The 26,585-nt window shown below is 39.8% G+C and overlaps 1 protein-coding gene across 1 annotated transcript in view; it reads right to left on the bottom strand.

Annotated features, from left to right (window-relative positions):
• The window catches only part of LOC122671656 (transcription factor E2FA-like), a 62,497-nt gene extending 47,315 nt beyond the window's left edge, over window positions 1-15,182 (bottom strand). Inside the window, exon 1 of the mRNA XM_043869010.1 lies at window positions 14,711-15,182. Within this exon, the coding sequence (XP_043724945.1) occupies window positions 14,711-14,905 (195 nt within the window). The 5' untranslated portion in view covers window positions 14,906-15,182. The remainder of the gene's footprint in view (window positions 1-14,710) is intronic.
• Window positions 15,183-26,585: the final 11,403 nt, after the last annotated feature.

The following is a 26,585-nucleotide window of genomic DNA, read 5'->3' as shown; positions in this document are numbered from 1 at the left end:
TGGCATTCCCAACCAAATATTGTTTCAATCTTGTGGCCCCACATGAATTCATTGTCTTATGACAATAGTTGCATCATGTTTTGCGTTTGCCACAACACCGTGCTGCCATGCTATATCTATCCTATCACCTCCCCTACCTCCTCTCCTGCCTCTTCCCCTATACTGTCAGTCATTACCTCACCTCCTTACTGTTGCATAAAGAAAAAAGAAGCCATTATAAACATGAAAAACATCAAAGACCACTAAAACAACTATGTATGCACTTATTATTTTTCCTAACCCTCATATTTATTTTATAATTAAAAACCCTTCAGTTTTTTTTCAAAAAAATATTGGCCTAATACTCAAGAAACAAGTATGGTACAGCATTTGGAGCCTCATATGTGCTAAAATTGTTGTACCATAAATTTCCCTTATTTTTTCTAAACAAAACAGAATATTTTTCCTTATTTTTCCCTATTTTTTCAATAAATATTGGCCTAATACTCAAAAAAGAAAAAAAAATGGTGCAGCATTTGGAGCCTCATATGAGCTTCAATTGCTATACCATAAATTTCCCTAATTTTTCTAAACAGAACAGAATTTTTTTTCTTATTTTTCCCATTTTTTTGAATATTTTAAATATTTTTCATAATTTTTAAAATTAAAAATAATTATTTACTTGCTGAAAAAAAAAAATGACACCTGAGGTCGTAGATCAGCCTCCGGTGTGAAACATATATGTAATTGAGCCCCATCCAATTTATGTTAACCTTATTTTTTTCTGATTTTTGTTGTAGGAAAATCAATATTTTAACCAAAAAAAATTTTAAAAAAGAAAATCCACACTGTGAGGTCGTAGATCGGCCTCCAGTGTGTAACATATAAAAATCCACACCCATACAAGTATTTCTCATCTTTTTTCCAAAAAATATATTTTGTCAATAGTAACTTTACCTGAAATGGTTGAATGTAGCCAAATCTGGAAGAATAGGCAACAATCGATCTCTTCGTAGTGTATCCCAGTAGCAAGGAATGATGATGTGGCCAAAAAGTGAAGAAAGCAAGCTTTTCCCCTTCTCCAGACCAAAACAACAGTCTTTCAGGAGAGAGAATTCGAAATTTCGAACTAGAAGTCGAGTTAGGTGCCTTTTATAAAATGGTTTGTATTACTCTGCTGATATCTCGGCGATATATTCAAAACTTGCGAGATATCGGTCGAAATCTCGACCGAGATTTTCGAGACTGCAGTTTTTTATTTCGTATCAAATCTCGTCTCGACCAGCTTGAGTTTCACGAGATTTTCAAGATCTCGGCGAGATTTTGAACTATGGGTATAACAATGCTCTGAAGATGATCAAAGGACTCATTGAGAGTAGGTATCTTCTTCCCAGCAAGTAACTGACTTTAAACAATCTGATAATTAGGATTTAAGCCTACCATAAACTTTGCTACATAAAAATCTTCATGTTGAAGTTGTAACTGCTCCAGGTTAGTAGTCAAAGATTGATGAATATTGAACTCCTCTCTCTCACCCGTAAAGGAAATAAAGTATCCATTCAATGACTTGGCCCTGCTTGAAATTCAACAATTATCATATAACTCATAAACACGGGATGTATTCTTTCTTTAGGAGTAGGGCTGTTCAAATCACCCCACCCTTTTAGGGGTGGGTGGAACATAACGTTTGCAGCAATTGCCTGATTCATATTGTTCCACTGCCATATACAGAGGGTATCATTCTCACACATCCACTCATATGCTTTTATTTTAGAAAGTTCTTTGAATCAAAGGTAAGGTATTTCAATTTCCCTCTGGCATTAATTTAAACCTTGACAGCTTGAACCCATAATAGATAATTACCAACTCCATTGAGTTTGATAGTGGTAATCTGGACATTGATATTGTCAGTGGTAGGCTTAGGATCAGCCATCATGCACAATGATCCCAACAGAAGCTAACAACAATTGCAATCTTCAACAACTCTATAATGGTAAAGAAGGCTAACCAACGATACCAGATGAGAATCCTCAACAACCAATATGTGAGTAGGTCTTGATTGAATGCACAAATCAATAAGTATATGTGTCCAATAGAACTTGAAAAAAGAGATTCTGATCTAACAAATCATATATAGCATTGATAAATCTGGTAACACAGTAGAGACAGCAGCAACTAGTCACGCTATCAAGGGAAAACCAGTAAAAATAAGAGATCTCAGGAAGGAAGGTATCAAAGGACCTGATCTGGCCCAAATTTTGATCGAAGGTCACCTTACGGTTGACCTATAAAGCCCCAAAATCCTACAGTAATCTGATGGACAGATCTTGTGCAAATGAGGAATCAAACCTGCCCAGCAATTGAAGGAAAACAGAGTACTGCCAAGTGATTTTGGGGAAGAACAATAATACCAAACAAAAACTGGTATTGGCTTGATATCACTGTCAAAGATCCCTTGTATAAGGGCCTATAAAATCCCAATAGCTGAAACTTAACTTGTGGCTGGATGTGACATAAAATCATATCTCAAATCTGATAGAAAAACAGAGTATCTCCATGAGAAGACCTTGTTTTAAGCTTCAACATGCAGAGATTTGAGTACAGATGCAATCCATAGGAAGCAGGGGCCGTAATTTGACATCATCATCATCAACTAGGGCCTAAGATAAGCATCAAGAAGCACAGGTTGCTGCAACCCTTGAACAAAGATACATTTTAGACTTCCAAACCAGAATCGATAGCAGAGATGGATAATGGAAGAGTTCAGATACCATGCAGTTATTCAAGAACTTAAGAAACCAGAATCTAAGAAGAAGGGAGGGAGAGAGAGAGAGAGAGATGGAAGAATGGTTGTGCAATAGAAGAGAGTACTCCTATAGTCACAGCTTGGTCATTTATATAAATGCATGATAAAGGTTACATGGTCAACCTGAAACTCGTAATCATAAGCATAATAGGAACCTAACACCTACACTAATACATAGTTACAATAGAAAAGCAAACTAGACTACCGTAGACATTAACTAACTCTAATACTCCCATATTCCAACGGTATGGAGGTCCATGGACACCTATGGCCCCCAACCGAGAAACACACTATCTAACTAGCTCAAAGGCTCAAATTAGTACGTATTGTTATAATTCTTATTTTGCACAAAGTAAAACAGCACCAGATTTAGTTATCTAAGCATGTTGAGATATGAAACCACTTTTACGCAGTGAAAAAACAAGTTTCTCTCTGACTACACCTAGAATTTCAGGTCGAGGAAAAGCTACAGATGACACCTTCTTTCCTGCAATATAAAGGATATTCCTGATGGACTATCTGTAAGTAGTTAAGAACTGGTTAAGGACAGATTAAAAAGGAGTAGACAGTCAGGAAGGAACACATAACTGTTAAGATTATCGTGTTTAGTTATTTGGGGTTATTTCTGTCTTTTATGGTTCTTTCTAGTTAGTTCTATTTAGTGTTATGTCTCAAGGGTATTTTGGGTGTTTCTTATTGTAATTCACTTAAGGTTGATTATAAATAAAACCTGCCTCACGTTTTAGGAATTAACTAAATCGTGAGAAGTCTATTCTCTCTCTCTCGGTTTTTACTTCTTCTCTCCTCAGATCTTCTTCTTTCTTTTTTGCTTTCTTCTTCTTGTTCTCTTGCTACAGGTTAGGTTTTATCTTCAGTTCTGTTACATGGTATCAGAGCATTGAATTCTGATCCACGAGATTCTCCTTGCTGCTGCTGCTTTGAAGGTTTTTCATCCTTTTATTTCTATCGTGGTCTACAGCAACCATATGCTGCTTATATTGATCTGAACTCTAGTCATATATTCATGAAGGACTAGAGTTCCCTGCTATGCTGCAACTGATTGTGTATGTTCCTGCTGCTGTTCGAAGCACTTGAAGATTGGTTCCTTGCTTGTCTAAAACCCTGACAATCGATATTCCAAAACCCTGTGGAAATCGATTTGTTTTTCTTCTGGGATCTGTTCTTCATTCTTGCTGCTGGAGTTACAGTAATTATACATCATTATTGGTGGTTATCTTCATCAAAGATTATACTTCTGTATTGGGCTGTTCTGCCCTATTCTTCAAGGCTATCGGTTTTACCCTGATCAGGGTTTTCTTTTGGGCTGTTATCGACATTGGTGTTTACATCTATTATTTTCCCTAATGGCTGATTCTAAGTCTTCTACCGACAACTTTAATATTCAGATTACCAGTGTGAAGCTGAATGGTGCTTCTAATTATCTTCTTTGGTCTCAAGCATTTGAGGTCTATACCACTGCTCGCCGGAAGATGAAATACCTTACCATGGCACCTCTGGAATCTACTGATGACAAATATGATGATTGGAAGGCTGAGAATGCAACCCTTCTTTGCTGGCTTTGGAATAGCATGGAACCCTCCATTGCTTCTAATGTCATGTTTCATAAAACTGCCAAGGGTGTTTGGGAAGAACTCAAGGAAAGCTACTCTCAAGATACAAATCTGTCCCGAATTTATGACCTCTATGAGAAATTCTTCTCTTTTAAACAAGATGGAAAATCCCTTGGTGAGTATTACAGTTCATTGAAGGGGATGTGGGAAGAACTTAATGTATACCAGCCTATCTCTACTGATGCTGCTGTAATTAAGTCCCAACGATCTGAATTTTTGGTTGCCAAATTTCTCTCTGGGTTAGACTCTGATCTTCAATCCATCAAAAGTCAATTGTTGACTGGAGAGAAGATCCCCTCTATGAATGAAGCATATTGTCGGCTCCAGAGAGTTGTATCCCCTTCAGTAGTGAAATCTGATTCAGCTTCTCCCAACAAAGATAATTCTGCCCTTTTCCCTTCTACTGGAGGGCGTGGCCGTGGTGGTGGTGGTACCTCTTCTCGCGGTCGTGGTTCTACTTTTGGGCATAGTCGTGGAGCTGGTTCTCCCTATAAATACCCCTTGCCCTTTGGGTTGTAACAAGTTAGTTCGAGTTCAGTTTTTAAGTTAGTTTTAGTTTAGTTTTAATTCAATTTTTAGTTCAATTAATTAGTGAAATTTCTTCTTCTCTTCTTCTAGTTTTTTGCTTTCTAAGTTCTATGTCTAACACTGCTGGTGCTGGTTCTGGTTCTGGTTCTGTTGATGCTGGTTCTAGATGGTGCACTCATTGTAATCGGTCTAATCATACTATTGATAAGTGTTGGCTCAAACATGGCAAACCACAGTGGGCTCGTGAGCAATTTGCAAAGTCTACCGTATCTGATGGAGGGGCTGATTCTGTGCACTCTTCCGACACTGCCCCGGGATCCTCTACTGATGGTGGTAACTCTTCTAATGATTTAGTCTCTCAACTCTTACAACGAGTCCAGCAACTTGAGACTTCATCTTCTACATCTACAGCTGTTCTTGCCCACTCAGGTACTACTGCTTGTTTTGCGTCCTCATCCTCTCCGTGGGTCATTGACTCCGGAGCATCTTCTCACATGACCGGTAAGCCTAATTTGTTTTCATCTTACACACAGCCTTCAATGTCCTCTCGGATTTCTATTGCAGATGGATCCTCCATACCAATCACTGGTCATGGGAAAGTTTCCTTGTCGTCTGACATATCTTTAACTAATGTTCTTCATGTTCCCAAGCTTCCTCTTAATCTTTTGTCTGTTAGTCAATTAACTAAAACTTTGAATTGTTCTATAACCTTTCACCCTTCTTATTGTGTCTTTCAGGATCTTGCAACAAAGACGAAGATTGGTGGCGGGTATGAGAAGGGAGGCCTCTATTACTTTGATTTGGGAACTACATTTACTGCAGCGGTTGCTACTTCTCCTGGCGTATCTCCTTTACATTGGCACTATCGGCTAGGACATCCTTCTCTCTCTAAGCTGCAGCACCTTGTTCCCAGTTGCAAGTCTGTCTCCCGTATCGAATGTGAAGCTTGTGAGCTTGGCAAGCATCATCGTACTGTTTTTCCTTTGAGTCCAGAGTCTAGGAGTACTTCTTTATTTCAGTTGGTTTATTCGGATATTTGGGGTCCTTGTAGGGTCAAAAGTCGGTTAGGGTTTTCTTATTTTGTTAGTTTTATTGATGATCATTCTCGAATGACATGGTTGTACCTCTTGAAGGATCGATCTGAATTTGTATCTGTCTTAAAACAGTTTTATAATGAAGTTCGAGTTCAGTTTGGTGTTCCTTTAAAAACTTTGCGTACTGACAATGCCCTTGAATTAATTTAGCGTGAGGTCTCTCAGTTTTGTTCTGACAATGGCATTCTTCGCCAAACTTCTTGCTCTTATACACCCCAACAAAATGGTGTGGCAGAGCGTAAGAATCGCCATTTGTTAGATGTCGCTCGCTCTTTGATGTTTCATATGCATGTTCCCAAACTCTATTGGGCAGATGCGGTGTTGACAGCTTGTTTTCTAATTAATCGTATGCCTTCATCTGTTCTAAATAATCAAATTCCTTTCAAAATAGTGTTTCCTAATCGGGCTGTTTTCTCTCTTCCTCCTCGTGTTTTTGGGTGTCAGTGTTTTGTTCATGTGCTTCGCCCCGGGCTTGATAAGCTATCTCCTCAGGCTGTTAAGTGTTTGTTTCTTGGATATTCTCGTACCCAGAAGGGGTATCGCTGTTTTGACCCTATTACTCGCCAACAGTTTATTTCTGCTGACATTACCTTTTTCAAGAGTTCCCCTTATTTTGTTGGTCCCTCTGTTGATGTTAATCTTGATGAAGTTGGTCGGGTTGCTGCCCCTACTCCTCTTCCTCTGCCGATAGCTGCCCCACTTGTACAGGTTTATGTGTGTCGTCACCAACAGTAGCCGCTGCTCCCACTTCAACCTATTGCGGCCCCACCTTTACCGCCACCAGCTGATTCTTTGCCTGCAAATCCTCCTATTGATGTTGATGATCTCCCTATTGCTCAGAGAAAAGGTACTCGCACTTGCACTACCCGTCCTCTTTATCCTCTGGCAACTTATGTGTCTGTTTCGCATCTTCCCTCTCATTATCGTGCTTTTGCTACGGCATTACATTCTACTTTTATTCCCACTTCTTATACCCTTGCTCTGTCTCTCCCTGAGTGGAAAAATGCTATGGATGTGGAGATGGAGGCTCTCATCTCTAGTAAGACTTGGTCTTTGGTTGATCTCCCACCTGGTAAGGATCTTGTTAAATGTCGTTGGGTGTACACCGTGAAGTACAATCCCGATGGTACTGTGGAGCAGCATAAGGCCCGTTTGGTTGCCAAGGGGTTTACCCAGACCTATGGGGTCGATTACTTTGAGACTTTCTCCCCTATTGCACGGCTGAATTCCGTTCGTATTTTACTTTCTTTGGTTGTTAACCTTAACTGGCCCCTTTTTCAGATGGATGTGAAGAATGCTTTCTTATATGATGACCTGCAGGAGGAGGTGTATATGGAGCAACCTCCTGGGTATGTTGCTCAGGGGGAGGATAGTGTCCGAGTTTGTCGCCTTCATAAGGCAATTTATGGACTCCTCGTGCCTGGTTTGATAAATTTAGTAGTGTTGTTGCTAGTTGTGGATTTTCTTAGTGCTACTCTGATCACTCTATCTTTGTTAGACGGCAGGGGTCTAATGTGGTCATCTTAGCAGTATATGTTGATGATATTATTATCACTGGTAATGATGCTTCTGGGATTGCACAGGTGAAGACATATCTACTTGACAATTTTCAGATTAAGGATTTGGGTAACCTCAGGTATTTTCTTGGCATTGAAGTTGTTCGCAGTTCTCGCGGTCTAAGCTTGTCCCAAAGGAAGTATGTTCTTGATTTACTTGATGAGACAGGTATGACGGGTTGTAAACCTATCGATACTCCTATGGATCCTCATGTCAAGTTTGGTGCTTCTGATGACACAACCTTTAGTTATCCACACCAGATCGCGCCTGGTCGGTAGACTTATCTAGCTTACGATTACTCGTCCCGATATCTCTTTTGTTGTGGATGTTATCACAGTCACCTGTTCATGGGACCTACGCATTTAGTTCATTGGGAGGCTCGCATGTCGTATTTTATGTTACCCACTAGCATTATTGGATTTTTTGATGCCGATTGGGCTGGTTCTGATGGTGATCATAGATCTACTACTGGTTATTGTACTTTCTTTGGTGGTAACTTAGTTACTTGGAAGAGCAAGAAACAGACTACTGTTGCTCGTTCCAGTGCAGAGGCTGAGTACAGAGCTATGGCTCACACAGCTGCTGAATTGATGTGGGTTCGTTCCTTTACTCATGAGCTTGGTTATTTCAGTGATCAGCCCATGGAGATGTACTATGATAACCAGGCTGCTATCTATATTGCCAACAACCCAGTGTTTCATGAACGAACCAAGCACATTAAAGTTGACTGTCATTTTGTTCGCGATGCTGTTCTAAAGAAGTTGATTACTACTCTTTTTGTTCGATCCCAGTTTCAACTTGGAGATATGTTTACCAAAGCTTTGTTTCAACCACAGTTTGCAAGTGGCTGTTCCAAGCTGGATCTTGGTGATGTCTACGCTCCAGCTTGAGGGGGAGTGTTAAGATTATCGTGTTTAGTTATTTGGGGTTATTTCTGTCTTTTATGGTTCTTTCTAGTTAGTTCTATTTAGTGTTATGTCTCAAGGGTATCTTGGGTGTTTCTTATTGTAATTCACTTAAGGTTGATTATAAATAAAACCTGCCTCTCACGTTTTAGGAATTAACTAAATCGTGAGAAGTCTATTCTCTCTCTCTCGGTTTTTACTTCTTCTCTTCTCAGATCTTCTTCTTTCTTTTTTGCTTTCTTCTTCTAGTTCTCTTGCTACAGGTTAGGTTTTATCTTCAGTTCTGTTACAATAACAATGAATTTCAGTGGCGGCACAAGTGATAGTTTGCTAACCCTTAAATGCATGAAGAAGTGAAAGTTGGCACTGTAATTGAGAGGAAGATCGGTTAAGACTTACACACTATGATCCAGGGTTTGAAAAGAAATAAAAGACAAAACAAATTAACAGGAAATTGCTTGCCAGGTCCCAAGAAGGAACTTCCAAGACAGAAATTTCATTCTGTTAAGGAAACCAAGGTTCCAACACTCAAAACTTGGACCTGCAGAGAGACAGATGGACGCATATATATTTTCCAGATAGAATTTCTCCTTGAAAATATGTTAATGGTAGAAAAACACTACAAGTGATATTTCAACTTTAAATTATGCTTCAGGGTTTACTCATCATGAAGAGCTTAGGCTATGCAAGAAAGGCTATGTATCAAGAGTCAAGACACAATACCAAGTGTAGTAAACAGAACTAGTCAAACATTAGCCAAAGTATCTCACCATAACAATTTACTATTCATTAGTTCAAAATTGAAGTTATCAAGAAGACCATAGTTGTCAAGGCATCCCCAGGCGACAAGTTGCTCCAAGAGGTTCAAGGCGTCTTATGTGCCAAGGTGCCCAAACCCAAAAGATGATCTTGCATCCTGTATATGAATACGCACCACCCCCCCCCCCACCCCCCCCAAAAAAAAAAATTTCAAAAGGTGCCAGCCAAACAAGTGTTTTCTTTTTGGCTTGAGGCTTGAGCATCCAAAAGTGACTATATTTGGGCTGGTTTTAGCTTCAGTTCATAGGGTTTTGAATAGTAGAATATAGGGTTGAACTTTCAGTAAGTAGGTAGAAAGTAGTTCAAAAGAATAACTTCACTTTTTATAAAAGGTCAGCCACTGTTAGAGACAAAATAAAAATATTTCTGGGCATGGGGGTCAGTTTGGTTTCAAATTTATTTTGAAGGGGCTTCAGTTTTCTAGGATTAGCTATTTATTTGTTTCAGTCAGTCTAAATAAAAGTAGTTCTAGTTAAGTAGCAGGTAGATCAATTACAGATTGTAGTCAAGCATCCGATAGGGCTAAACCTCACTTAACAGCGACAATGTTGACCCAACCCACAAGTAGAACCATAGGGTAGGAAGCAACAAAGGAGATTGATGGCTAAAGAACCAAGGGTTAGATCAAGCCCAAGTTCTGGTCGAATGGGGAGTTAGGTTAGAGGAACAGTACCCCCCCCAGTTTGATGGGGATCCAATGGTTGGATCAATGGCTATAATAGGAGGAACAAAAAATAGAAACTAAGGTGACAGATTTTGCAACAATTGAAATCTAGCAAACTGCTAGATAGACCAACACCTAACTTGAATTGAAGATGAGGTCTGATGGTGGAATGGTGGATACACTTCGCAAAAATTCTCATCAAATTAATGGTTAGATTGAGAGATAACAACATAGGTATGAAATTAGTAAGTAGGGCCAGACTTCGTAACTTACTAATTTGCTACAGAACTAACCATTAGAAGGGAGCTGAATTCTTGATCGATAGGAGGCTTCCAACAGTAGATGAACTCTTCAAAGCACCACAAGGATCTGCTGGATAGATTGGAGAATATAACAGAGAGTTGCTGAGAGAACTTCAAGAACAAGATACCGCAGGGTATGTGGATGGCAGGAATGGCTCCAACAGAGCTTGATATCACCAACAGTAACTCCACCAGAGTAACACAGCAGGGCAGAGATCACAGCCGTAGGAATAGATCTTGAACAGCTCCAATAGAAACTAGCGTTGCAATAAAATAAAGCAGAAGAAGAGGGGAAGGAGAAAGGATATGACCAAGGCCTCTCACCTATGGCCTTAGTAACTCACTAACCGATAGGCATCTCACCCCACACAACTGTGTCTAACAGCAAAGGCAGGCACAAAGCCAATATCCATTAATCATCAAAATCATGGGAAGTTTCTAAGGCCCCTTACAATAAAAAGAGGAGTTTACTACCACTAGAAAAGAAAGCAATAAAATAGAAACTACTAAATTAGGCCCAAACATGTAGTGGTGAAGACTTGTACATCAAACAACAAAAAATAGAAACAACTTAAGAAGAAACTAGCCTAATACTACAAAGTAACCAAATTAGAAACTAGTTAGTAGTTACTTGTAGCCAAAGTACAAGATCTTGGTGAGATCTCGTAAAAATTTTGGTTTCGTGAAGTCTCAAGAGTCAAGACAAGACAGTAGGTGATACAGGATTTGTGCAAGATCTCAGTATCTCGCCGAGATCTCGAGTTATATCTCGATCTCGGATATCGAAATCTTGCCTCTCTCACTCTGCTGTGAAGGAAAAACTTCTCCAACTCTCCAAGTGAGGGTTTTGGTGCTTTTTTTGGGCAAATCTCACATCAACTGAAGATTAAAGCTTGGAGATTCAAGATTGAAGCTTCAACATCAAGAGAAGGAGTTGCATTGCATCTCAAGAACAGTTTTAGGTAAAAAAAAAAATCTAAATGGTAGGACTTGTCACGAGCTTGATTCAACAACAACATGGTTGTTTTGTTGATCCAGCCCGACACTTGTTTCAGTACTAGCTACTCTCAAATGGAAGGATTTCTTACACACTTACACTTGAATTTGTTTAAAATATGTCTCTATTCAAGTTTCTAACAATTATTTACATATGAGTGTCGGACAGCTTGATCATATTCATAATAATCATGTATGATGATTTATGAATATGATGCCTAATGCTTAAAAAATTTATGGTTTGATGTTTTTTAATTCTTAATGCTTAATTAAGTTGTTTACACCTCTACTTTAATTATGTGTTCAACATATTGTGTGGAATAGCCTAGGGTAGAGCTCACCTACTTTGTAAGCAACCTAGGGTCCAAAGTTAAAGTACCATTTTGGGTTTGAATATGTAAAAACTAATGTTTCCATTGTGTTTAGAAGGCTTAAAATATGGTGGATGTCAAGTTTTAGGACCTATCTTGGCCATATGGCCACCAAGTCAAGACGGGGAAAAAATACACCAACTCGAGATCTCAGCAAAACTCAGTTTCGTGGCCTGGCGAAACCAGGGCCAAAACCGAGACCTAAAACCTTGCTTGTAGCAGCTACTAACTAACAAAATAAAAACTCCAATATCGCCCCCACGATCTGGTTTTGAGTGAACCAACAAACACCTAGACCCATGGGCTTAGTCTAGCATGAACCAAAGTCCAGTTGAAGAACTGTGGGCCTAAGTATGGGCCTAGATCTTCTATTCCTGCAGCTGTACTGTTTGTAATGCAGCTTGTCTACACCAGCATTTTTCTCAGAACTGAACGAAATTAGGTTGCAGGCAGAGCACTCTACAGCCATGTAGATTCATGGTAAAGATGAAGTCCTTCAGCCTCTAGGCAGATTCCTAGTTCCTCAAAGCTCAGATCTTTGTTTGCCTTCTTCCTCTATTATTTATTTTCTTTATTTTCTCACAGCACCATACATCCATACCCACCATTTGACCATCACTGAAGTTCACTTTCTTTTTTCCCCCCAACCATCATCAGACCCTAAAGTCTTCATCCCATCCCAGCCCACCTCAGCTGATTACCATCTCAACTGTTGAAACCAAGTAAACAAGTGTCTTAGACCAAGAAATTTCGTAATCCCCACCAACATGCTACAGGACAGCTGAACCATATGATTTGAGAGAGGAAATACTTCTTCCCTCAATACATCCCTAGGATATCCCTTTCTAAACAAGGCTGAAAAGTTTCACCAAGATCACTTTTTCTTTTATTTTCATACCAAAACCTATATCCCTTTTTCTGGAATGAAAGATCCAGTATTTCCCTACAAGTTCAACTTGAGAAACACTACCGATATAAAAATATGGGGAATGTCTTCAATATCATTCCAAGTTCCAATTATCGCAGTTAAGAATTATACGCACCAATCCTATATCAATTCTAGGGAGGCAGTAAAGTGCGTTCCCGTTCTCATCTGAGTGTGAGATAAAATATGACGAGGCAGGATTACAATGTAGGGAAATCTCACAGTAAGATGAGTTGAAGGGACTGATTGGCATTTTCTTAAATACTTTCATAGTGATTGGAGTGGTTTCTTGAGCAAGCTGTATAGCTGAACAGAGTTTTAGTAGGCCACTGTTTTTCACTTTCTCTTTATAGGTTCTAGGATGGTTTCTTGGTCATATTAACTTTATGTTGATGGTCTTTGATTAATTAAGCTGTTGGCTATTCTTTTTAACGACTTAACGTGGACTACCATGGAACTGTTACATTTTGGAATACCAGGACTCCTCATTTCACCCATAGTACCTGTATCAAGTAGGACACTACATATGGTGGGTATAGGTTTCAGATCCTCCAAACCCAAATCCTTCGATCGGTCATGTGCTGATTACTTCCATATGCACAAAAAGAAATGTGGGATTGTTTTATTACAACTGCATGCAGCCAATAACTTTATAGGTTCTAGATAATTGCAAATTGGAGTTTAAGAGTCCAGCATTGCATACTTCGGTCTTGAGTTCATTTGCAGATACAAATTAAGAGTGCATTAGAATTATTAGTTGCCTGCCAACTAGGATATTGTATTCTCCGTATAAGAGCATCCTAGTGCACGAGGCTCCCGCTACTGCAGGGTCTGGGAGGGCCTTACCCCCTGCTTTGCATGAGAAGCTGTTTCATATTGTATTCTTCATATATGATGTGCTAATGCATCCACACCCAATCTGGGTCCATCTGAGCTAAATACCCATTTCTAAGATTTAACAGTCGGATTCACCACTAGACGCATACACACACAGACCCATGCAACATAGGATTCCTTTGAGGGCTTTCTTGCTTCTCTATAGTGACATGATCTCTCTAACATTCCCGCCCTTCTTTTACTTTGGTAAATATTTCTATCTACCTATCAAACAAAGGAATTAGAAATCGAGACATGTTACTTAGCAAACAAATAGTCCTACAACAGTGCAACCTTTAGAGCTAATAATTGAAATTAGTACCCTCAGCCCAAAGGTCAACGATAGTGTATCATTTAGGTTTTATGCATTTACAAGAACTCCAAAAGAGGTCTATCAAAAAGATACATCCCAGTTCCAAGAGTCCCACATAGTATCACTACCTAAGTCATACACAGAACCACTTCCTTTCATCAAAGTGACTTATAAGCCATACTCAAAGAAGAATTATAAAGAACAACAGAATATAACACACAATACTAGTTGTTCACTATTCCTTGTCCTCAGTCAAACCATCTAAACCTTATTCCCCCTCGAAACTACACTCAAATGTGATTTACCTCATCCAGAATCGTAGACTCACTCTCAAAAACACTTAAAAACACTGGACAGTTCTTCCCTTATTTCACTTCACAATCCAAGCCAAGATTCATCAATCTGACCCACTTGAAACTTGGAATCATGCGTCATGCATCCATATGCAACCTCAATTCACAGGGCCTTTTTTCTTTTTTATTTGGCACTGCAGACATCAATTACTGCTCTATAGATCCCAACCACTATCAGCTTCTCGCACCAAATTAACAAGCAAAACATGGATCGGGAAAAGATGGAAGTAATACCACAAGAAATTGAAGGCTCTCCCGGAAACGCCCTGGAAAAATCATGAACCCTGTGTAAAACTAAACCTTTAAGCAACTCAGTACCAAAGGATTTCTCTACCAAGCTACCCCATTCCATTCAAGCACAAAGCAGTGAACAAAATGAATTATGAAATTACCAAAAAATGGAACATTGAACCCAGTCTCAGCAGAAACAAGCATAGAAAAACAAATCCCCGCACTTCTAAGAAGCCAAACAGCAGAGAACAACCATAAGCATTGAAAGAAGCCGATCACCGTAAAATTCTCCTCAAACAGCAATGAAAAAAACCACAACGAAAGAACCCAAGCTGAAACACGTATCCAAGTAAAACTCACAGTAGATTTAACAATTACAGCTTCAGCTTCCTCGTCAAGAACCCCCTCAGAGAACCGGTGGTAATCATCGGGCGGTACGAATGGTGGCTTCGTGGACGAGAAGGGAAGGTGACGCTTCAAAGGTTGGTGTTGCCGTTGTTGGAAGATCTGCCCCGACGGCTGCGCCGAGCGATTTGGAGCTCGGGCGCCAGACATCCAGAAATTTGAGTAGGTTTCCCGCGATTTTTCGTCTAATGGAACGATCAAACAAAAAAACCCTCCTTTTCTTTGGTTTCAACGCGATCTAGATCGAGACCTCTCGAAGCCAAAGCTGCTCAAGTCTCCGAAGATCGAAGCAGATGACAGGTTCGAACCAAATTAGGACATAAATTGAGCGAATCCGAGAGAGAACGGGATCTGAGAGTTTTTATGAGAAGAGAGAAGAAAACGAAGGTTAAAAAAGTTGGGAGAGCAGAAAACGAGGGAAAGAGGGAATTTAGTTTCGGATAGATATGGAGGGAACAGATAGAAAAGTTTTATAAATATGAAAAAAATAATAATAATAAACAATAGGTTCTGACCCCATTCACGCGTGTGAGAAAGTGATAGTAAGCCTGACTCGTGTGGCATTTTAATTTTATTATTTTTAAAGAAAAAAAAATCTTTTTTTTGGGTTTATTTTCGTTTGTGGAAAATAATAATACAAGTGAGTTGGGTTCGAATCGGCGATTGCCGCCTTTTTTTATGTCATTGTCAATAAGATTATACATGTCACGATTCCTTGGCGCGCTTTCGCCACCTCCAACCTCTCCATCCTCCCTCCAAACCCTAAACCGTAATAGTTTGATAAGTACCAATGAGTGACGTAGCAAGTTTTGATTCGTTATGATGGAAAGTACTGGTGGGGCCAAGTGGACTTGTGGTATCATAATGAAAGCGGGGGGGAAGAATGGCTATTAGGATTTCGTTGTAGGTGTTGTGAAGTGGAGTATTACACGAGTGGGGCCCACTTTTCTAGTTGGAATAAACCATCAAATGCTAAGTTTACTATGGGCGATTGATGATGGATCCGGCTCCTGTGTAGTGCAGGGGTGCGCTACTGATCTTGTGGCATGGCATCAGAACTTGTCATGTACTCACGTGGACGAGCTCCCATTTGGATGGTGCGGATCAAGCTCAAAACTTTGAGTGTGGGGCACATCTGCACATGCGATGGACAGGAGGAAGTCTTAATTTTGAAATCCGAATTAAAGTCCAATAAGCTCATAATGCATATGGAAGCTTGTCGGCTCAATCCTTGTGAATATCTATCATCTTCTGTAATATGGCATTTATCTTCTTGTTGGTTGCTTCCATTATCCCATTGGTTTGTGGCCTATAAGTTGTGGATCTATTCCTCTTGATACCAAATTTAGTACAGATTTCATCGGCTTTTCCCCATAATGTGTGTCATGATCGGATATGAGATCTTGAGGTACTCCATATTCACATATGATATTTTTCCTAATGAATTTTGCTACCTTTACAACTATCAAAATGGTGTAAGACAATGTTTCCACCCACTTTGTGAAGTAGTTGATAGTTACCAGGATGAACTCGTGTCCATTAGATGTCTTGAGATTAACTTTCCCTATAACATCGATGCCCCAAGTAGAGAACGGCCAAGGAGCGCTCGAAGAATGAAGCCATGTTGGTGGAATGTGGATTATGTTGGCAAATATCTAGCACTTGCGATATTTCTTGACAAAAACTAAGCAATCTACTTCCATACTAGCCTAATAGTATCTCAGCATCAATCTTCTTGGCGAGCATCTTTGCATTCATGTGAGGTATGCATATCCCTTGGTGAATTTCTTCCATCACTGCCTGAGCTTGTTCTTCATCCACACATAATAATTGTATGTCATCATATGACCTTTTTTATAACAATTCATCTTGAAGGATAAACTAAGTGGCATATTTCTGTAGACACTTCTATTCTCCCGAGGTGGAATCAACTGGATACTACTCATCTTGTATAAAGTCGATGATGTGAGCAAACCAAGGCCTTCCATCTGTTGTTAGAGCATTTACCAGATCACTGTATGTTGGACCATGCCTTCTTTCAACAAAATTGGGTGGACCTGAGCTTCAGGATCGCATTCCACCATTGAAGCGAAAACAGCAAGAGCATAGGCGAACCGATTACTATCTCTAGGCAGGTAATCGAAGGAAATTTTTGCGAACTGCTTGATCACTCTTTCTAAATGTTTCTGATATGGCTTCAACTTTTCATTCTTTGTCTTCCATCTCCCTTGGATTTGACAGATTATAATTGAGGAATCTCCATAAACCTTTATCTTCTTGATTCCAATGGCCAATGCCATCTCCAAACCAATCATACAGACTTCATATTCAGCAATGTTGTAGTTGCACGGGAAGTCTAGCTGGAATGCCAATGGCAAATAGAGATTGTTAGGGGTTATCAACAATATTCCATCCCCGCATCCTCTCTGGTTGGCAACACCGTCGAAGTACAGTTGCCACAGATCTTTTGATCTTCATTTTCCACCAAGGCTAAATCTTCATCAGGGAAGGAATCTTCTAAAGTCGTTAATAATCATCCTACTGGATGCGCGGCCAGATGATTATAGATTGCTCGTCCTTTGATAGACTTTTGGTTAGCATAAGTTATGTCAAACTCAAAGAGTAGCAATAGCCACCTAGCCATTCTTCCTGTCAACACTAGCTTTTCAAATAGGTACTTTATAGGATCCATCTTTGATATTAAACGGATGGAATGTGACACCATGTAATGTCTTAATCTCTTGGTTGCCCATACCAAAACAATGCAAGTTTTTTCCAGTGGAATGTAAAGAGTTTCATACTCCAAAAACTTCTTGCTTAAATAGTAAATGGCATGTTCTTTACCTTTCTCCTTGTATTGTCTTGCCATCATTGATCCCATGGATGTCTCTCCTACAGAGAGGTACATAAACAGTGGTTCTCCTAAGATTGGCAGAATGAGCACAGGTGGACTCATCAAGTACTCTTTTATTTTTTCGAGTTCCTTTTGACAAAAGGGATTCCATACTTTTGGTTGGTCCTTCTTTAACAGTATGAAGATGGGTTCGCACACAGTTGTTAACCGTGCTATGAACTGACTAATATATTGAATTCGACCAAGAAAAACCCGTGATTTCTTTCTTTGTTCTTAGTGCTGACATTTCCATTATTTCATTTATTTTGTTTAAGTCCATCCCTATTCTTCTTTCATTGACTAGGGATCCAAAGAGTTTCCATGTCGTTGCACCAAATACACATTTCTGGGAATTTAGCCTTAGCTTATATTCCTGGATCCTTTCAAAATAACTTCTTCAATGCCACAAAATGCTCTTGTCGATCAATTGATTTGACTATCATATCATCGACATAAACTTCTACCTCCTTGGGTATCATATCATGTAAGATGATAGTGGCCGCTCTTTGGTAAGTTGCCTTGGCGTTCTTCAATCTAAAAGGCATTACCTTGTAGCAATATGTTCCCCATGGCATGGTAAAAGTTGTCTTCTCCCTCTCCTTGGGACATATATATGTTGATCTGATTGTAAGCGAGGAAATCCATCCATAATTGACAACAGGGCGTGTTTGGCCATATTGTCAACCAATATGTCAATGTGAGGCAATAGAAAATCGTCATTAAGGCTGACCTTGTTAAGGTTATGAAAATCAACGCACACTCTTACCCTTTCATCCTTTTTGGGTACTAGAACAATGTTAGACAACTATTGAGGGTATTGTGTCACTTGGAGGAATTCTGTGTTCCACTGCTTTATGATGGGTAGTGAATCCGTGTAGGTAGGCAGTTAATGTTGTACTATCTTCGAGTCTATTCCAAGCATATCTTTATAAGACTATACGAACACTTCTTCAAATTCCTTCAGGAGGGTTGTCATCTGGTGGACTTCTCCTTCATCAATAGATGTGCCAATTTTAACCATTTGGGGGCATTGTTTTGATCCCAAATTTATGGAGCAAGTGTCCTATTGGACTGAATGTTCTTTTTTTTGTTTCAATTGCTTCATTAAATAGTGGTATTCCAACATATCATCATCATCAGAAGAAGAAGAAGATGAGATATACTCAGAATCATTGATTTCCTTCATGATAAAAGCTGGAATACCAATAGACTCGATAGACGTACTGGAAGTTACTAACTTCCTCAACAAAAGTACATTTAGACAAGGACTCAACAACAGACTTGGACAGGATAAACTCGGAGCTGGCTATAACCTGAGACTCTATAAAGTGGAAATTATCAGCAACACTTGTCCAATTCATAAGAGGCTTGCAGGCAGGAAGAATCAGTAGTTGTGGTGCGGGGCCTTTTCCATCTTTAGTAGAAACTCGCTACTTCAAACAGGCAACCGATGTTCAGGTCCTCTTCAGCTATCTTCGCCTTTAGCTACTCCAATTCGTATGTGACCCAGTCAAAGTTGTCTCAGAAGAAGATCTCGAATCCAGGTTACATGCTTCCTTTGTTACAGTCATACCATGACTCAATATTCCCACAATATGGAAAATCCTCCCTTTCTTTGATTAAGTACCCGTTCAAAGTCTTATAATACGCGGTCAGCTTTCCTTGAAATTTCTCCATCTTCTGAGTGAAGGTTGCAGCTTTTTGGTTCTCTAGACCTCTTTGACAAATAGCCTCGCCTCTTCCCAAAGGTTTTTCTTTTTTTTCTTCTTTCGGGCCATACCCCAATCCATGGTGGTTGACATTAATTGGGAATTTCGAAAACTATGGGATACCCTATTGATTCTTTCCTAGCTCAAGTCCTGGGAAATACTTCATCTTATTCATCATTTTAAGGGTTGCCTCACTCCATGCTGTTTGGGAAAATGATGAAATGGATCTTCATTTTAAAAAATTACTGCACAGATGTTTCCTATCTCAAATCCTCCCAACTGGACTTCTTGATGGGATGTCCCTCCGATTTCAATATTGGTTATTTCCAGGTCTTCGAAAATAGTGATCACTTTTCCTTCATATATGAATTTCACCTTTTGATGTAGGTTAGGACATGTAGAAGCTGAATTTTGTCACCACTCCGACAATGACGACAACAGGACACAGACAAGCATCAATATCTCTCTCAAGAAGGACTATTACCCCTGTACCCAAGCTATATCATCTTTTAATCCCCAAAATGATTTAAAAGATCCTTTTAACAAATGTTGAAGGAGTACTGCTAACTTTCCCCAACCATAGAAGTTAAATCTAGAAAATACCCTGCAACAAGGGCAATTGAGCTACGAGACCCAGTCAGGGTTTTTGCGATGCCGTAGAAATCGCAGCACCGTGAATAAAAAACATCCATATTTTCTTGAGAAGTGTGCTCCTAGACCCCTGTTTTGCCAGTTTCAGTGTTTGAAGCCCTGTATTGGTTGTCCTGGGGTTTCCCCCATCTTAAGTTTTGAAACCCTCAACCTTGTTACCCTGTTGGCGGCCCGGATCACCTAGGTCTGCCTACCCGACCCAGTCTCATAATCCTAATCCCATATCTTTCTTCTAAAAATCCCATGAGTCCAATGTGACACCATTATTCTGTTTGAAGATCGAGCATTTGGCTTCCAGATCTCCCATGATGTCGTTATTCTATCAGAGAATTGAACATTTGGCTCTCAAAACTCTCGCGACGTCATTACTCTGCCCAAAGTCTGAGTAGAAAAATCCATTCTACATAGCCATTACCCTATCCGATAAGAGAGAGGCAAGCCGATTGTTCATCTCCACCCGAGCCGAGGGACATCCCGTATCTCGTATTTCTCTTGTTGGAATATAGGTATACATTTTAACTTTTTCTCGTTATCTCGGCACAATGTAGACTATTAAACTATTCCGTTTAGTGTACATAGTACTTTTAACTTATAAAATAACATATTTGCTCTTCCTTTCCTCATGTTTGATGCATCATAGTTTAGCCTTGCATATTAGTATAAGACATATTACTAGGGGAGAATGTTTGAAATCTAGCATCTAGTAAAAAAACCGGTTTAACTAAGTGAGATGAGTTGCTAATACCTTCCCATTCTCGTAACTTGACTACTTACCTAGACTCTCTGACCAGATCATATGGAATCACGCGTAGTCCTTCCCACTCACTAGGGATAGGGCTACCACTCATTAGGTCCTAGGCCCGAATCCTAGGTAGCGACTCCATTTTTAATACATGCATTTCATGATCCCAAACCCCTTTTATCGCCAAGGGACCCCAAAACTCGATCTCCAAACTGCGGTACCCACACTACCGCATTAACTTGGTGAAGCCATAGACACCCCAAGAACATATTAAAGGAGGCCTGAATGTCAATTACCTGAAAGTCAACATTGAATTGAGCGGCTCCTACTCGGATGATGGTAGTGAGAACTCCCGGTATTTCCCTTCGAGTATTATCATACACCTGAATGCTTTGAGTTGAGGGCTTCATCTGAGCAAGGTCTAATCCCATGCAGTTTGCAACTTTGAGAGCCAGTACATTTAAGGCAGACCCATTGTCAATTAACATCTGCAGAACCTGATTCCCATTACACTCCACAATGATGTAAAGGGCATAGTTGTATTTTCCTCCTCCCGGCAGCAAATCTGAATGAAAGGGTTCATCTGAGCAAGGTCTAATCCCATGCAGTTTACAACTTTGAGAGCCAGTACATTTGAGGCAGACCCATTGTCAATTAACATCCGTAGAACATGATTCCCATTACACTCCACAGTGATGTAAAGAGCACAGTTGTGTTTTCCTCCTCCCGGCAGCAAATCTGCATGAAAGAACAGGAGTGGCTGAATTGCATATGTGGCACACACAATATGTGAGAGTTGCTCTGGGTTTATCTCTATCGGGACTTAGATAAAGGACTTGAGCACTGTTTCCCTATGTGCCGGTGAAGCCATTACCAATCCCTAGATAGAAATATTAGCTTGCACCTTCTTCAGTTGGTTCAACACTTGATTTTTTAGCTTACTGTAAGTGTTGGCCTGAACTTGTGGTTGGATTGGCGGTGTCAATTTTTCTACTACCAGACCCTTCCCTTTAAAGTTTTTCCACTTCGGGTTTCCATCACTTTGGGATTCTTGTCCTTGATAATCAACTCAACAAGACAATGCTCCTTCTCGTCTAAGTCACTATTTGTAATGACTATGGCATCAACCATAGAATCACCTTTGCCTTGTCCTAGATTTGAAGGACTTCCAAGTAGATCTTGCACCTTGGCTTTTAAGAGGGAGATTTTATTTTTTGCTCTCTACAAGATTCTTGGCAAAAGTGCATAACCTTCTCTTCCTCATCAATTTTGCTAAGTTGCTGACATTGCTTTTGATATTTTGGTCCTTCAAGTTTCATCTACCATTTTTTGGATTTCCACTGCATCTGACAGAGTTTTGCAATAATCATAGAAATTATCATTGGTCATGAGTATTTTCGCTTCTGAATTCAAAGATTCCATCTCCTCAAAGTCATCATCATAGGATCCTTCCTCGAGGCTTTCTTCTAGATCAGAATCTTCTTCCTCGTCTTCTGAATCTTCCTCTTCATCATCAGAGGGGATGACTGGGTGAATCTTCTCTATAGGGTCAAAGAATCGGTCACCGTATTGACATTCCCAACAACATCCTCAATCATCAAGACTTGTGAATCTGAGGGGCCTCTACGTAAATCTTTGGCCAAGCGTAGAGCAATGCCATGTCATTATCCAACAAATGTATCACTCGGGGCATCAATGAATCTTCATTTGTCAAGGTGAGATATTGGAACAGTCCTTAGTACATTTCGTGTGATGGTACTAATTGATGGAGCGTGATCAATGCGTTACCGAATACTTATTGGACATCTTTTAGCTACTCATAAATGGTCTCAAAATACTCTTCATATCTTTGAGTCTTCATGAGAAGTCATTCTAGTCCACTTTTGAAGATCTCCATTAATTCAGAATATGTCCCATCAACTCCAAAATTTCATCCTTCGTCATCAGGGATGAACGGATAAAAATGTATCCTATAGGATCAGAAAAGGGACCATCTGTGTTGATGTAGTTCAGCCATGTTTCCCATTCTTCCACTACCCTTGGTGGCTTAGGCTAATTTAATATATTTGAATTTAGGATTGGGAATTGAGGGGGTTTCCCAAACAAGTCTTTAGCTAGGGCATTTTTCAACTAGGTCATGTTCTTCAACTCATGTAAGAGTCTTAGAAGGAGATCATCTTCTTCCGCCATTATTAACTGCTCGCACTACTCAACATAGAAAGTGTAAGGAATGTCCGGTTATTTAGTGTGGCCTTGTAGAGGATCTTGTGGGTAAAGGAAGTTATTCCAAGGCATCTTCTATCTGTCAATAAATATTTTCATTCCATTTATCAAATTCTCCCCCCTTTATACACCAATTCCCCCTGGGATCTACGAATGAATTGATATCATCATCATTATCTCCATTTCCATTTTCCTAGAGAGGTCAGGTGAGATTTATAGGATCCACCTATCATTTGCATCAATATTGTTTATCTACTCATTAGATCTCGTGAATGGAATAGCAAAGAGATCATCTTCAAAATCAGCTCCCTTAGCCTTAACCTCATTGTCATTTGTATCCCCTCCCATGTGGATGAGGAAGGTCTCTCTTGCTACTGATTCACCAAGGGCTAGTGTTGATATTACCCTGATGAAGCTTGGAGTAACTTCTTCAATCATTCTGATTAGTGTGGTGGAATCTTCATACCCTTCTTCCTAATCTGCATCTTCTATGAAGGTAAGATGACTGATCTCCTGGTCAATGAACCAAACTTTCTTAAAGAAGCCTCTGGTCCAAGGCTTTCCAAGCCATTCTTGAGGAATTCCAACTTCTTCAATTGTCTGTTGGAAGCCGTTCCTTGACCTCGGTCACAACGTTGTCTGCCTTGTTGGGTTTTTCCATTGCAATTTACCCTAGCATAATAAGAACACACCTTTATTCTTCTGGCTTTCCTTTTCTGAGTGTATTGACTTCTGCTTTGGAACAGAGGGGGTTGATTTTCCTTCATTTCCTGACGATAAGCTTCCTTCAAGAGAGTGATAATATGAGTTTTCACCTCAGTGGGGAGATCTAACTGCCATGCTAGTCGTGCCTTATCTCTCCACATGCTTTTCAGAACCTTCAAGGGTAGATTCACTGGGCAAATCAGAAAGATAGGGTCCAATGATGGCTACTCTTCTTCCAAGGCATTTACTAGTCATGTTAATGGTTCTAGAGAGTAAGGTGGAAATAGGAATTTAAATCTTGCCTGCATCTATTAGATCTTGGATTGCGTGCTGGAGATGTATACACTTATTAGTTCGATGACCCTTCTGGTCATGACAAGGTGGCAATACAAAGGCTTTTACCATGCTGGTATATTTTCCATATCGACTTGACAAGGTGGCACTGTGCTCATCATCCCTTCATTCTTTAATTTGGTGAAAAGAAGAGTAGGTGGCATACCCCCGAAATAAAAAACACGTTTATTGGAAGCTTGCGGTGCTGGAGAGTTAGCTTATATCGTCAGTGGAGGAGATGATGTTGCAACGATCTGCATTCCCAACTGCTGTCTTGACTCTATCGGATTCATGTCCTGTCCTTTACCTTTACCTCCCTTTGAAAATTTTCTAGAGTAGGATCCAGTAACCTCCCTAAAGATACTCTAGGCTTGCTTTCCTTTGAACAACTTATCTTCAATACATTTGCCAATGGCCATGAGTGCTTCAAAGGTTTTAAGATATTGATAGTGGAGGCGATCATGGTATTCCCCATACAGGTTCTCCATGATCATTTCTACCTATTCTGCCTCGGTTGGGCGATTCCACATCTTTGTTGCCTTCTCTCTAAATCTCATGATGAAGTTGGAGAACCCTTCAGTCGACCCTTGCCTTAAGGTCTAAAGTCCTGTCGAGTGAAATCCACTTTATTGTTATATGAATACTACTCCGTGAAATCCTTCACAACTATTGACTATGTCTGAGTTTGTGTCTAGTCTAGTTGTGTCAACCATCGCAAAGCTGATCCAACAAGTAAGTAAAGAAAAACCTAACCCATCTGGTTCTCTGCAAGATTCCAAGTCTTCACCATAGTAATGAAGATCTTGATGTGAGCCTTAGGATCTCTTGTTCCATCAAATTTATCAAGTTTCCACTTGAAATCCTCCAATATCTTCCCTTCCATAAAGAATACCAAGTCATCTTCAAGTTTTTCAAGATCCTTGCCCTTAAAAGCAACTTCCAACTTCTCAACCTTCTCTCTCATCTTGCGTTCCCTTTCAATTTCGGGATAATCCTGAGGTGCATTGACTGTAGCATCTCCCTTTCTTCTATCACAAGCCTAGGCTGTCTGGGCTGTCCTAAGTTCACCAAAGATGGGTGTCGTGTCCACTCAAGACTGACCTTGCATTGTCTATAACATTTGTGTCACTAACTACCTCATTTCTACCATCTCAATCTACAACTGATTCATCTGCTAACCCAACTGTTCTTCTGGTAGATCACTGCTAGATGGATCCATGGTGCCTGTGTTGGATAACAATTTGATTGGACTCTGTCTTGTGGGATTAAGCAGAGAAAAGGAGATTCTAGAGCCTTAAATGTATGGAGAAAGTGGAGACCGGAGCAAACTGACTCGGGCTAATCGGTTACCATGACGGGTCCACACAAGTAACGAGAAACTTTTTCTATGTGAAATTGTGCCTTGCATAAGCAAGAAAACTTATCTTAGATCATAGGAGGACTTACCCATTATCTACAAGACCTCTTTGTTTTTTTATTTATGTATGAATATATACAATCATTATTACATATATACATAGATATATATACAAACAAAGTCAGTTCATGTGATGACACATTGTTGACCTTTTGATTCCATGTTACTCGGGTAATTGATGGTATGGTTACATCGTCTCATACCATGGAAACATCAGAATCCAAGACAAGTTTGAAAAGATTCCTCTAGCCACAAAAACCAATACTACCAAAGCAATTGGTGTAACCATACCATGAATCCTTCATCGTTTGATGGTTCTTGTGTTAAAGCTTGAATCATAACATAAGAACAAGCAAAATGGCCCGATCAAGAATAACCCAGTGGTTAACCCTGTACTAATATAAAGTGTCATTTATAGAGGGACAATTCGAACTCTTTCATTGACACGCTATGCTAGATAGTGTGCCTTTTTTTTAGGGACAATTTGAGCTTCACTTGTCACATACTATACAAGATACAAATATCATCGAGGGACAAGCAGAGCTCTCTTCTGATAGACACATCATATTAGGAGGGGACCATTGAGAATCCTAATTTGGGCCTCAAAAAAACTACTGAGTTAGTTTGTGATGTATCCTAAATATATGTGGTCGAATTTCCTACATGATATATGTAATAGGTAGGCTATTAGGACATAAAGGTTACCCTTAATAGAACCCGATATACCTAACGCTTGTATATACAAAGCGAGTCGTGGGTATGTAGTTCCTTTGATATACCAAGTGATACGATATCAAGGGGTGTGGCTTTGCAGCGAATTACCCATGATTACACATGGAGTCCAATGGCTAACCACAAGGTTGAGTGTTTCCATGCTGTTTGTGTGTGTATAAGAAAGTGGTGTAGGAAGTGGCTATTATCCGATCTAAAAGTACTTAGTGTGATGTGCCCCATCTCTCGAGGGTAGAGGGACAATAGGGAGTATCCTCATCATTTGATTTCATATTGAACACGATACAAGATGCAATTAGTACAATCATGATACAACAATGGGGTTAGCAAAGCATGTTATCATACAAGTAATGCATGAGGGAGAACATTCTTGTGTTCAACGGTAGTATCTAGTGTTAAAAGCTTGACCATGATTATTTCCCAGT

Source organism: Telopea speciosissima, chromosome 8 (genome assembly GCF_018873765.1).
Source record: "Telopea speciosissima isolate NSW1024214 ecotype Mountain lineage chromosome 8, Tspe_v1, whole genome shotgun sequence".
NCBI lineage: Eukaryota > Viridiplantae > Streptophyta > Magnoliopsida > Proteales > Proteaceae > Telopea > Telopea speciosissima.
Note: the sequence above shows the minus strand (reverse complement) of the source record. Positions and strands in the feature narration are given on the sequence as shown.